This window comes from Lytechinus pictus, chromosome 6 (genome assembly GCF_037042905.1).
Source record: "Lytechinus pictus isolate F3 Inbred chromosome 6, Lp3.0, whole genome shotgun sequence".
Lineage (NCBI taxonomy): Eukaryota > Metazoa > Echinodermata > Echinoidea > Temnopleuroida > Toxopneustidae > Lytechinus > Lytechinus pictus.
The window spans coordinates 16,130,317-16,144,625 of record NC_087250.1 but is presented as its reverse complement, the minus strand read 5'-3'; the positions used below and the strand labels follow the sequence as shown (position 1 = coordinate 16,144,625).

Below are 14,309 nucleotides of genomic sequence, written 5' to 3'. Positions count from 1 at the left end.
TACCATTACTTACTTGAGTTTAAGATCTGTAATGAGTTCATTTTGAGTCTTTTCTAGTTCCCCCCTTCTTAATTACCATGACTTACTTGAGTTTGAGTTCTCTAATGAGTTCATTCTGAGTTTGTTCTAGTTCTCTTCCTCGCTATCTCCTTGAGTTCTCTGAGTTCATTTTGAGTGTATTCTTATTATCTCTCTCCATCTTAATTACCATGACTTTTTGAGTTCTCCCATGACTTAAATTTCAGTCTATTCTAGTTCTCTCTCTCTTAATTCTTATGACCTTACCCGAGTTTGAGTTCTATGACGAGTTCATTTTTAGTCTGTTCAAGTTATTCTCTCTCTCTCTACCTTCTTAATTACCATGACTTACTTGAGTTTGAGTTCTCTAATGAGTTCATCTCAAGTTTGTTCTAGTTATCTCCCTCTCTCTTCCTCTCACTCTACTTCACTCTCTTAATTACCATTACTTACTTGAGTTTAAAATCTGTAATGAGTTCATTTTGAGTCTTTTCTAGTTCCCCCCTTCTTAATTACCATGACTTACTTGAGCTTGAGTTCTCTAATGAGTTCATTCTGAGTTTGGTCTAGTTCTCTTCCTCGCTATCTCCTTTTTCATAGATCAAGACTTACTTGAGTTTGAGTTCTCTGAGTTTATTTTGAGTGTGTTCTTATTCTCTCTCTCCATCTTAATTACTATGACTTTTTGAGTTCTCCCATGACTTGATCTTTAGTCTGTTCTAGTTCTTCTCTCTCTCTCTTAATATTTATGACTTTGAGTTTGAGTTCTTTGACGAGTTCATTTTTAGTCCGTTCAAGTTATTCTATCTCTCTCTCTCCCTTCTTAATTACCACGACTTACTTGAGTTTGAGTTCTCTAATAAGTTCATTCTGAGTTTGTTCTAGTTCTCTTCGTCGCTAACTCCTTTTTCATAGATCAAGACTTACTTGAGTTTGAGTTCTCTGAGTTCATTTTGAGTGTGTTCTTATTATCTTTCTCTCTCCTTCATTACTATGACTTTTTGAGTTCCCCCATGACTTAATTTTTAGTCTATTCTAGTTCTCTCTCTCTTAATTCTTGTGACCTTACCCGAGTTTGAGTTCTTTGACGAGTTCATTTTTAGTCTGTTCAAGTTATTCTCTCTCTCACTATCTCCCTTCTTAATTACCACGACTTACTTGAGTTTGAGTTCTCTAATGAGTTCATTTTGAGTCTGTTCTAGTTATTATATCTATCTCTCTCTCTCCCTTCTTAATTACCACGACTTACTTAAGTTTGAGTTTTCTAATGAGTTCATTTTTAGTCTGTTCAAGTTATTCTATCTATCTCTCTCTCTCCCTTCTTAATTACCACGACTTACTTGAGTTTGAGTTCTCTAATGAGTTCATTTTGAGTCTGTTCTAGTTATTCTATCTATCTCTCTCTCTCCCTTCTTAATTACCATGACTTACTTGAGTTTGAGTTCTCTAATGAGTTCATTTTGAGTCTGTTCTAGTTCTTGTCTTTCTCTAGCATGTTCATCTTGTAGATCTTGTATATCACTCTTATATGACTGAAGCTTGGCAAATAACTGAAAAAATAATCAAATAATCAGTAAAGGTGATGGGCAAACTAACACTATGGAGGCAAGCTGGATGTAGCTGTCGTTCCGAAGCGAAACCTAGGAAAGACAGCGAGTACATCCAGCTTGCAGAGGAAGTGGTAGTTTACCTCTGGTTAAAAAAAAAATCAAGGCTTCCTTTGAAAAAAAAAATTGAGTCAATATTAAAGTCTGAGTAATGTCCATCTGCAAAGTCCCACGTAGCATCTTTCCTTCACAGACAACAATGAGAAAATGCAAGAAAGCTCATGTGAGACTACTCGGACTATAAAGTTTCACTATGTGGGGAATCCACACTGTGCTGTGGAGCGTTGTGACCCAGTGGATTATTCTCCGGACTTTGAAACAGAGGGTCGTGGGTTCAAATCCCAGCCATGGCATAGTTTCCATTAGCAAGAAATTAATCCACATCATGCTGCACTCAACCCAGGTGAGGTGAATGGGTACCAAACAGAAATTTATTCCTTGAAATGCGGAGTGCGTAAAAGCTGCTTGAGCTACAGCCGGGGTAATAATATCCAAGTCCTTTGGAAGCGCATGGAGACGTTATTCATAATGTGTTATGCGCTATACAAGAACTGACTATTATAATTATTATCATGAACATCAAACTACCAAAGGATAAAAGTAATATCATTCCTACAACACCAATTTGGATACAAAGGGCCCAGTAACTTATGTTTGAAACAATCGCTAAATGACGACGGCCCATCAGTATCATCGTTTATCCACATTGTTATACACATCTACAATTTACCCAATCATAATCACGATAAATAAGATAGCAAATTCATCAGCTGTGAGTGCCATTGATGAAGATGGTCTAATGATGATAAATGCCTTGACAAGGATGTTTTTAATAACAGGATGAGACTCTATTTCACTCACCTTTTTGAGTTTCTTTGTCTTGACTTCCACTTCTTGTTGGAGTGATGAAAACGTTCCTTCAATCTCCACTGTCTTATCGTCTTGCTCCTTCAATTTCCTCTCCATATCCCTCTCACGATTCTATGAAAGAAAGAAACGATCAAATGGTGAACATGAACATGCTCATTACCAATTCGTTAGTTTCCTCTCTATCTCCCTCTCACGATTCTATCAAAGAAACGATCAAAATGGTGAACATGAACACACTCATTACCAATTTGTTAGCTTCCTCTCTATCTCCCTCTCACGATTCTATCAAAGAAACGATCAAAATGGTGAACATGAATATGCTCATTACCAATTTGTTAGGTTTCTCTCTATCTCCCTCTCACGATTCTATCAAAGAAACGATCAAAATGGTGAACATGAACATGCTCATTACCAATTTGTTAGGTTTCTCTCTATCTCCCTCTCACGATTCTATCAAAGAAACAATCAAAATGGTGAACATGAACATGCTCATTACCAATTTGTTAGGTTTCTCTCTATTTCCCCTCTCACTATTCTATTAAAGAAAGAAACAATCAAAATAGCGATCATGAACATGCTCATCACCAATTCTTTAGTTTCCTCTCTACCTCCTTCTCACGATTCCATCAAAGAATGAAACAATCAAAATAGTGAACATGAACATGCTCATTACCAATTCTTTAGTTCCCTACCCATCCATCTATCTATATCTCCCCAAGTTCCATTGTAATAAAAAGTCCTGATTAAAATTATGTTAATGAACACACTTTACATCACTCCCCATTCCTTCCCCCCCCCCCTTCCACTATCTATATGTCTCTACATGTATTCTCTAAAACAAGAACTGATAAAAAATGGCCCATTAGTACTTTAACCTCTCACTCTCTTTCTGTAATTTTCTTTACTCCATAAAACAAAGAAACAAAATGATAATCATTAACAGCTTCAATTTCCAGGCTTTGATTTCCTCATCATGTCTTTACCCTCAAATGCACTTCAAAACACTTTCATTCATGCGTTTCTTTATACTTCATGAATTGTATAAAAAGATCACATGCAGAACGGCTCACTGACCTTTTCCTCTGCGAGCAGCAATCTCTGCTCTTCAATCCTTCTCTGTTGTTCGTTGGTATGATCAACGATGCTCTTCCCTCCGACGAGGAGCTTGCTCTCCATCGCCTTGATCTTCCCTTCAAGCATCTCCTTTTGTTGATGTTGTTTCTTTATTTCTTGTTGACGGCTCTGTACCTCACTCAACAGCTTCTGCTTCTCCTGTTAGAATAGTTCAGTGTAACTTATATTGTTAATACTATGAATCTACAATAATTCTAATTTTAAATCTTTTCTGAGAGATGCCAAATAGGGGGTAGGGGTAGGGGGGGTGATGTTCAGCTAATATGTTCATACTTGCAACCTCACGCAACAGATATATGAGCAATATTTTTTTAATAGAACAAGGTTTTTGTTATCATCATCTCCATAATCATCATTATCATCACTAAAAATCATCATCATCATCATCAGCTGCTGCTGCATCATTATCATCATCATCATTATCACCATCTTCACCAGAATCATCATCACCATCATGATAATAATAATAATATACAGTTCTTGTATAGCGCATATCACAATTATGAATAATGTCTCTACGCGCTTCCAATGGACTTGGATATTATTACCCCAGCTGTAGCTTGGCAGCCGTAATGATGATCTTCACTACTATCACCATGAACAGTACTATTATCAACATGGTCATCAACATCATCCTTATCAGCGGCTGCAGCATCATCATCACCAGCACCATCATCATCATCATCAAAATCATCATCATTATCACTATCAGTATGAACATTACCATCACCATCATCATCACTATCATACTATCAGCATGAACATTACCGTCATCATCATGGTCATCAACATCATCATCATCATCATCATCATCATCTTCACTACTATCACCATGAACATCACTATCATCATCATGGTCATCAACATCATCATCAGGGGCAGCATCATCACCATCATCATCATGGTCATCATCAAAATCATAATCATCATCATCACCATCATATTCAGCACTATCAGCACAAACATTATCATCATCGTCATGGTCATCATCAATATCATCATCATAAGCAGCAGCAGCATCATTACTACCACCACCTTTACCATTAGCATCTCCATAACCATCATCTGCATCTCATTATCATCATCATCACCATCATCATCACAATCACCAATACAATCATCATCATCATCACTATCAGGATAAACATTACCATCACCATCATAATCATCAACATCATCATCATAAGCAGCAGCATCATCACTACCACCACCTTTATCATTAGCATCATCATCATCACCATCATCATCATCACCATCATCATGAACATTACCATCATCATCATGGTCATCAACATCATCATCAGCAGCAGCAGCACCATCATCATCATCATTACGACCACCACCTTATACTTAGCATATTCATCATCATCATCATCACCATCATCATCACCATCACCATCATCACTACCACCACCTTATCCTTAGCATCTTCATCACCATCATCATCATCATCACCATCATCATCATCACCATCATCATCATCATCACCATCATTACTACCACCACCTTATCCTTAGCATCTTCATCACCATCATCATCACCATAACCATCATCATCACCATTATCACCACCACCATAACCATCATCATCACCATTATCACCACCACCACCATCATCATCATCATCACAATCAGTATGAACATTACCATCACCATCATAATAATCATCATCATAAACAGCAGCATCATCACTACCACCACCTGTATCATTAGCATCTTCATCATCATCAACTACCTACCACCTCACTCCAAACCTACCTCAGCAATCATACTCTGATTAGCCATGATTCTCTCTTTTTCCTCTTCCAGTTTCCGTTGAGATTCTTTATACATCTCCTCCTCATCCATCTCATCTCCTTCCTCTTCGGTTTCGTCTTCGATATCATCATCTCCTCCTGAGATCAAGGGAAACAAATTTAATTCCATATTCATTTATTTTCACATCTCTAACAACAAACAAACAAGATACAGTACATCGGGATCAAAACAATCAAATGATTTCATAATGATAGAGTAAAATAACAATAAAAATTGCAAAATTTGTACAAAATAACAAACCAGGTAATGAATGGGATGTGAGGAAGTAGCAAAAAGACAATTATAAGCCTTTCTAGGCAACTCCCTGATTAACATTAATTTCTGAAAATTTGCAATTAACTTTTTTACATTGCAAGAAACATAAGACATAACTGGTAAGAATTTGAATAAACACCAACAACAAAAATAAAGAACCAAAAACATAAAAAAGGCAAGCTTATTCATCAAGAATACGTAGAAGTATAACTATTTAAAAGGTATGACTTACATTTTATTTTAACTTAATTTAGAGAAGGCCATTGTTTTATTCCATCTTATTTTATTTTATTTCATCACAAAAGTTTTCAATAATGTACATGTAGCCCAAAACCAGAGTGTATGCACTATTCCAGTCACATGTTGAGACATGCAGTCTGATACTACAGCCCTCTACTGGATCCCTACCTTTACCTGAAAAACTGATACAAATTTAAGTTGAAAAATTGAAATACAGAAGGGCCTCGTCTTGAAAGAATTACGATTACTCCGATCAACATCACCTATTTGGAAATCCATCAATGTCATATTTTTTTCTACAGGAAATTTGCACAATGTACGTTGTCAACAAAGAAAAGCACACTGAATTGTCAAGAAAATGATGAATGAATTAATATACATCATATATATACATGATGATTTTTTTTTTTTTTTTTTCTGGTCTCGTTGTTGTATTTTTTTTCTCTTTAACTTTCTGATGTATAATCTATGTCCTAAGATATTAATGTAAATTATACATATTTTTGTGAGAACTTTTAATTTGCAAAGCCATATCAGGCTTTTCCAAAGGTTCTCCTTTTCCATTATCAATCTTTGTAAATGATGAACATTCTTTATGCATTATTGTTTCGATTTTAATATTTGTATATACATATGCATTGTTTGTAATAATTGTGTAAATATGTTTTTATGAGAATGGAATAAACGATCAATCAATCAATCAATCAATCAATCAATCAGAATGAATATACATCACATCATGTTGACGTTGCTGGCTTTCAATAGTTGTCGTTGGATCAATTGCAACTCTTTGCCCAGATACAGTAACATAAGAAGAAAAATGGATCCTAAAAATATGGCTACGACACCAGTAATACATCTGAATCTGATTGATGTAAATAAAGAACTTCAATAGAAATGTTAAGATACCCTGCAGACCGCATTGAAAGACAATACATCTATTTACCGAGCTACCACTGGAATGAGAAAATTTTTAAAGCTGAAAATCAGTATTTCGGTGAGGAAATCAGTATACCATAGGGCAACACATAACACTGAAACTTTAGAAATCAATATATTGCATGAAACCATCAGTATTCTTCTCATTTTCAGTACTAAATACGGAAGATCTGTTCTACTTGGAAGCTCTTCTTCTATTTATTACAATAACAGCATACCTTCTTCTCCGGGTTTTCTTCTCTTTCGCTTCTTCCTTCCTCCTCCCGGTCCTTTCTTATCTAAAGCTTGTTTCAACCTCTGTATCTCTTCCTGGAATTCCCTCAGCAAGGCATCCTTTGGATCTTCATTGATCTTTGGTTTGTTCTTGATGTTCTTGGCTCTGTTAGCGTACCTACAGCAACACAGAATTCCATATAAAGAATTTCTACAGCATGGATTTCAATATATGGGGTAACAGTTAGAGAATGATTACATATGGGGGCAGCAGTCAGGCATGCCACTTAAAATTTGGGGGGATCTGGGTACTGTGGTGAGCACCTGTATTCCTGGGGAGTGTTTCATCAACATTTTCATCCGACAAGTTGTCAGATCTGACATCTTTCTCTGATGTTGATTGGCTGAGAGGTAATGTTACTATGGTAACTGTCGGATAAAACAGGACTTGTCGGATAAATTGTCTGACAAGTCCTTTCATGAAACGCCCCCCAGGCTACACAAGGAAGTTACAAATTAATTAGAGGTTCATTGATCTTTGGTTTGTACATGTACTTGATGTTCTTGGCTCTGTTAGCGTACCTACAGCAACACAGAAATCCATATAAAGAATGCCTACAGCATGGATTTCATGAAATATATGGGGCAATAATTGGAGAATGATTACAACATGAATTTCAACATAGAGGGCAGAAGTCAGGCATGCCACTTAAAATTTGGAGGGATCTGGGTACTGTGGTGAGCACCTGTATTCCAGGCTACACAGGGAAGTTACAAATTAATTAGAGGTTCATTGATCTTTGGTTTGTAATTGATGTTCTTGGCTCTGTTAGCGTACCTACACTGTACAGCAACACAGAATTCCATATAAAGAATGCCTACAGCATGGATTTCAATATATGGGGTAACAGTTAGAGAATGATTGCATATGGGGGCAGTAGTCAGGCATGCCACTTAAAATTTGGGGGATCTGGGTACTGTGGTGAGCACCTGTATTCTAGGCTACACAAGGAAGTTACAAATTAATTAGAGGTTCATTGATCTTTGGTTTGTACTTGATGTTCTTGGCTCTGTTAGCGTACCTACAGCAACACAGAATTCCATATAAAGAATGTCTACAGCATGGATTTCAATATATGGGGTAACAGTTAGAGAATGATTGCATATGGGGGCAGTAGTCAGGCATGCCACTTAAAATTTGGGGGATCTGGGTACTGTGGTGAGCACCTGTATTCTAGGCTACACAAGGAAGTTACAAATTAATTAGAGGTTCGTTGATCTTTGGTTTGTACTTGATGTTCTTGGCTCTGTTAGCGTACCTACAGCAACACAGAATTCCTTACAAAGAATGCCTACAGCATGGATTTCATCATATGGGACAGTAGTAAGGGATGCCAATCAAAAGAGATGAAAAAGTCTGAAAAAATGTGCCATTTTGTACACAATGTGTTTTCTGTGGCTGAAAATGTGTTTTCTTCTTGGCTCTGTTAGCATACCTATGACGACACAGAATTACGTATAAAGGATACTTATAACATGGATTTCAATAAATGGAGCAGTAATTAAAGGTTGATTTTTTTATTTTTTTTACAGAACAGATTTTAATATTATTGGGCAGTGGTTAGGGAATGCTTAAAACAAAGATGGACAGAAGTGGATTTTAAATATGGAGCACTAGTTAGAGAATGCTTAAAACATATATTACCATGTACATTTACGTGTACATAATAGGCAGTAGCTAAAGAATGCTTTAAATACAACATAGATTTCAACATATGGGGCAGTAGTAAGGGATACCACTCAAACGGATGAAATAGTCTGAAAATTAGTTGGTAGGTATGTGCCATTTTGTACACAAACAATGTGTTCTCTATGGCTGAATAAGTTTTCAGACTTCATTATCAAAAGGGGGATCAATGAGTAGTTTACCGTAAGTAACGGTTTATTAACCGCACCTTTTTCTCGGCGGGATAGAAGCAAAAGTCGGGGGTGCGGTTTATCCACGGTGACGGGTCTGAGCCAGGCCGTCGTAACCCCTCCCGAACGTGTAAGACGTCTGCCAGTTCACAACACATCGAGTGGCCGGGCGTAGCCGCCCAGGGCAATGTCGTTTAGAGGGGTATGAGCCGCGGGTAATGAGAAGCGATTATAACAAACGCACCCACCTTCATGACACTAATTTCGACTTTATTCTCGGTTCAAAGCAGCGAAGTTCCCTGGCTAAGTTCAAAGAGAAGCCAAGCATACTCGGTAATATTTTGTCACAGCTGAGCGAGCGCGAGAGTTGAGTTAGCTGAGCTAGCTTGCGTTGTATTGTGGTTATAGTGCGACTTAAGCTGGCGCTATTCATTTTAACCCTCAATCCCCTCCAAAGTCCCGTTTCGCGCCAGCTTTTTTTTTCTTTCCCGTTTGCTTTTCATAAGATACCATGAACATCACGCAACGAGAGAGACGGCACGAAGCCGTCAAAACAACTGTAAAAAATGCCAATTTCTTTATCTCTTGAACCTTCCTGTAATCCCGTATCCAAAATTCATGCTAAGACATCGAATGCTAGACAAATTCTGAAAGTGATTGTGAGTTTGTGATGCAAGAAATGTGAATGTTTCTTCCTCCTACGGCGGGAAAGACACAGATCATTATTTGATAAGATGTACTGGTACCGTATCGTAGTTTGCAATGTACAAGAACGGCAGTGCTGTGTGTGTGTACACTGACTGTGAGGTGAGTGAGTGTGTAAGTGGCCAATATTGTCGGGACCTTTCTTTCTTGCAAACATTGTAGATGAATTGATCAAGAACAGCAGATTTTCGCATACCGGTAATCTCTTTGGATACTTTGAAATCTTTAACTTAGTTTTTGTTTCTTCGTACCTCAAATATAATGTGAGGATTTTTTTTTTTTTTTAATTCCAAAGTTGGGGGTGCGGTTAATCCACGGGTGCGGTTTATAGTCCGTTACTTACGGTAAATGCTTACCATAGATTGCAATACATACATGTATGTGACAGTGATAAAAAATGCTAAGAACATAGATTTCAATATGTGGGGCACTAGTTAGATAAAGGGAATAAGCAAATAACTCGCCTTAATCTTGCAATGGTTTCAACAAAGTTATAGCTAGCCGGAACAACGTTAGTAACCAGGGGCCCATTTCATAAAGAATTACAACTGTTGTAACTTTGCCATTATGGCAACTACCATGGTAACAAGGCTCAGCAGCCAATCAGAATCAAGGTTACCATGGTAGTTGCCATAATGGCAAAGTTACATCAGTTGTAATTCTTTATGAAATGGGCCCCTGGACTGTCCATGCGTTGCCACAGAGGAAGTGCTATAACAAACCGAGAACACTGCAAAGATAGAACTAAACTTACCGTAACGTTGTAATGGTTTCATCAAAGTTATAGCTAGCGGGACCCATGTTAGCGACCATGACTGTCCTTGCGTTGCCACCGAGGGAGTCCTGTAGTAACCTTGTTAGTTTAGAATCACGGTATGGTATATGAGTGCTTCTACCTGGATGGAGAATAATATCAAGAGAGGGAAAACACAGTGGAAATCAATGGCTGAAAACAAATTATTTATCAATAAGAGCTGAGATCAGAAGGCGGCCCAGGATCTCCCCACAAGTCCTTAAAGGAGAAGTCCACCCCAACAAAAAATTGATTTGAATAAAAAGAGAAAAATCAAACAAGCATAACACTGAAAATTTCATCAAAATCGGATGTAAAATAAGAAAGATATGACATTTTAAAGTTTCGCTTAATTTCACAAAACAGTTATATGCACATCCTGGTCGATATGCAAATGAGGAGACTGATGACATCATCCACTCACTATTTCTTTTGTATTAATTCCTCCCTGAACATGCGGAATTAGCATTGTTTAATACTATATGGTACAGTCAAGTTGGTCCTTATTGTCAAATCTATAAAAAATGACATACTGTATTGTATAATTCAAACAATAAAAAACATAAGAAATAGTGAGTGATGGACATCATCGACTGACTCACCTAGTTGTGCATATCACTGTTTTGTGAAAAATAAGCCAAAATTTAAAATGTCATAACTTTCTTATTTTACATCCGATTTTGATGAAATTTTCAGCACTATGCTAGTTTGATTTTTCTCTATTGATTCAAGTCAGTATTTTCCTGGGGTGGACTTGACCTTTAATAATTTCAAATACCCCAGTCCTTTTAGGGTTAATCATTGCAGAATTTGTCCAGCCTTAAAATTCATACTGTGCCCGAAACAATTTGACATCGTTATTTGAAATAGACCAAATTTGGCCATGCTATCCAGATTGCAACTGGAGTGAAAATGGAGGATAAATCAAATTCTCTAACGTTACAAACTTTGCCTGACAAATCGCTAAATCTTTCAGATGAAGTAACTTCATTTAATGGTCTCCATTTTTGTGAGACACACTGGCCCGTATTCTGAAGTCGGGTTTAAGTTAAACTCAGGTTTAAAGTTGTGGTTTAAGTATGGGAAGCCAAAAGTATCAAATTTGTTATTAAGTTGTATGTTTCTTATGCTTGCTGTGCTCTTTCCTGATTCATCGATGGTGAAGACAATCATCTATTTATACTTCCTAGACAATTATGAATGATTTGAGAGCCAAATGAGCTGAAGTATGATATCTCTACTGTTAGTGATTTATGTAACAATTGGCTCGCCATACTTAAACCACAACTTTAAACCTGAGTTTAAGTTAAACCCGACTTCAGAATACGGGCCACTGTATTTAACTCCACAGCAAATATACTGTAATTATAATGAAAAGAAAGAAGGCCCTGTCACAACGCTCCATGCAAGCCATGCGTGTGACTTGTGGTTTATCTTTTTTTGCAACCCACAGGTCACCCGCAAGTCGCCCGCATTGACAGTATCTCGCACGTGTTTCGCACTCAGTTGCCCGCAGGTCTGATTAGCATGCAGGAAAGTTTTGAACATGCTCAAAACTTTGTTGCGGGTGAATTGCGGGCAATCACCAGCAACTCACCCGCAAGGCTTTCACGGAACAATGTGACAAGGAATTAAAGAATGAGGGTTTTTGTCAACCTACCATCAACTAATGCTGAGATGACATTCCCGAGAGCAGACAACGACAGGTTGATCTTTGTTGCTTCCTTCAAACGATCACCCTACAAAGAAAAGGGTTCATGATCAGGGACTCAGTTTCATAATTATGAGGGTAGCAATAAAAAGCACTCCTAAAACTTTTTAAGGGGAGCATTTAATAGCGGAGCACTACAAAAAGCTCTTCTTTGACATACACGTACAAGGGGAGCTCTCTTGTCCGATTTCAAAATGGATGGAGGAACATACGCTAAGTTACAACCCACAACCAAAGGAGACAAACAATCAGATATAGATATATGCAATATTTATCTCATTGAACTTTTTAATGTCATTCTTGCAAGTGTGTTTAATTGCTTACAATATAATTGTGTAGTATTTACACAACCTTGACAGCGAATGAAGTTTTCAAGGATGACTCGAACAGTTTGATAATTGACTGACACTCTTGTTAAGCAATTGCTGAGGCGAGTGATAAATCGCTCTACCAAAAATGGATTAAGGAGAGCGGTAGCGAGTGATCACTCCCCTTAAAACTGAGTACCTGCATGATTTTTATTTTATCTATTTGGCTTTCATTCAACAGGGGTTGCCCCATCAGTACTACAGTATGGGGCCCTGCATAACATAAAAATACTTCATCATAGATGTAACAGATACATGAGAACATTATTATAGCACGTGATAAAAATCAAAGGCGGTGATTAACAAAGACATAAAGCACAGCAGGCTCCCATCTTACATAGAGTTTTGCTTGATCAGGGCCCCATAACACAAAGGTTAGCAATTAATTGTTAAATGGAATGTCCTATCAAGATCATCGTTGCATGCATATTTTGTTCAGTAGATTGACTAGGAACCAATCAGAATTGTTCTTTCATATTAGCCATTGATCGTTTACCTTTGTGTTACGGGGGCATTGATCTAAAAATTGCTTTGACTTGAGTGAATACTTAATTCATCCAAAGTTTAATGGTATATGGATTGTAAATAGCTACTCTATTAATCTGCACAAACTCTGAACTCAAATTGGGAAAAAAATATATTTGGATAAGGGAAAATTTCATGAAAACTTGTTATAATAACAAATGTGCAATAATTAAAAGCTGCTGAAATCTTTCACTCGATCGGTTGATAGTAAATTTGTTATTTAAATGAGCATTGGTTACAATAAAAAATCTTATGAATAGGGACCCAGAAACTGATCGATGGTTTAAGGTCTTACCGTTGCACCGGTCTTAGCTTGTCTCTCACTTCCCGCTAGATCTACAAGATTCAGTTTACCAACTCGTATATGATTCTCACCATCAGGTCCAAGCTATTGAGATAAAATACATAGCAAAATATATCAAGTCCTTCTCTTCCATGAATGCACCATTGTATATGCTAGATCTACGAGGACCAAGCTACAGATATAAAGTAAGTAATCTAAATTATCAAGCCCTCAACTACTGAAACAATCACAGATTCTTTCCAACAATGCAACAACATTTCATACCCAGATTGCTTGAACTGCACAGAGAAATGTGTGTATGGGACAACATACAAAATATTCAATTCCAAGAATTCGGCTGATTTTAGTAATTTTTTTTAATAATGGGGCATCTCTATCACAACACATCGCACCCAATTTTGTCATTGCTGAATAAAGGGGGGAGGGTGCGAATAAATGCTGAGCAGGAATCCTACTAACAGACTTTTCAAACTACCTGTACCTAGCTCCATTGTACAAAAACTTGTAAGTGATGTTTAATTATTAGAAGCTTCTGATATAAACTACTATAATGGAGCACCTTGATTTGGCAAGAACAAAAATTTGAGTCTGTCATTTAATAAAAAATTTCATTATGAGATGGCTTGCTGAAAATAGAATTGCTGAAGGGTGTAGCACAACTTCAAACTGCACACATCAAAATGGCTGAATTGTATTGGTGACCTATCTAGTTGACTTACCTCACTACACTCAATGGTGATGATGAAGATTGCGTGTGATCTTGAGCTGTGCTCATTCATATTAGTTGCTCTATGACAAAAGTGAAATGGGAGATTAAAGTGAGATGCATGTACATGTACATGTATGCATGATATGCCATTGGTTATGATCAGGGGGCCGTTTCATAAAGCTGT

The 14,309-nt window shown here is 37.2% G+C and overlaps 1 protein-coding gene across 1 annotated transcript in view; it reads right to left on the bottom strand.

Moving 5' to 3' along the window:
• LOC129263255 (kinesin-II 95 kDa subunit) overlaps positions 1–14,309 on the bottom strand; it is a 50,830-nt gene that overhangs the window by 8,360 nt on the left and 28,161 nt on the right. Inside the window, exons 8-16 of the mRNA XM_064101044.1 lie at positions 14,136–14,205; positions 13,408–13,500; positions 12,169–12,247; positions 10,470–10,611; positions 7,099–7,271; positions 5,387–5,523; positions 3,570–3,767; positions 2,487–2,606; positions 1,450–1,568 (exon numbers count right to left, since the gene is read on the bottom strand). Coding sequence (XP_063957114.1) covers positions 1,450–1,568; positions 2,487–2,606; positions 3,570–3,767; positions 5,387–5,523; positions 7,099–7,271; positions 10,470–10,611; positions 12,169–12,247; positions 13,408–13,500; positions 14,136–14,205 — 1,131 coding nt within the window. The remainder of the gene's footprint in view (positions 1–1,449; positions 1,569–2,486; positions 2,607–3,569; positions 3,768–5,386; positions 5,524–7,098; positions 7,272–10,469; positions 10,612–12,168; positions 12,248–13,407; positions 13,501–14,135; positions 14,206–14,309) is intronic.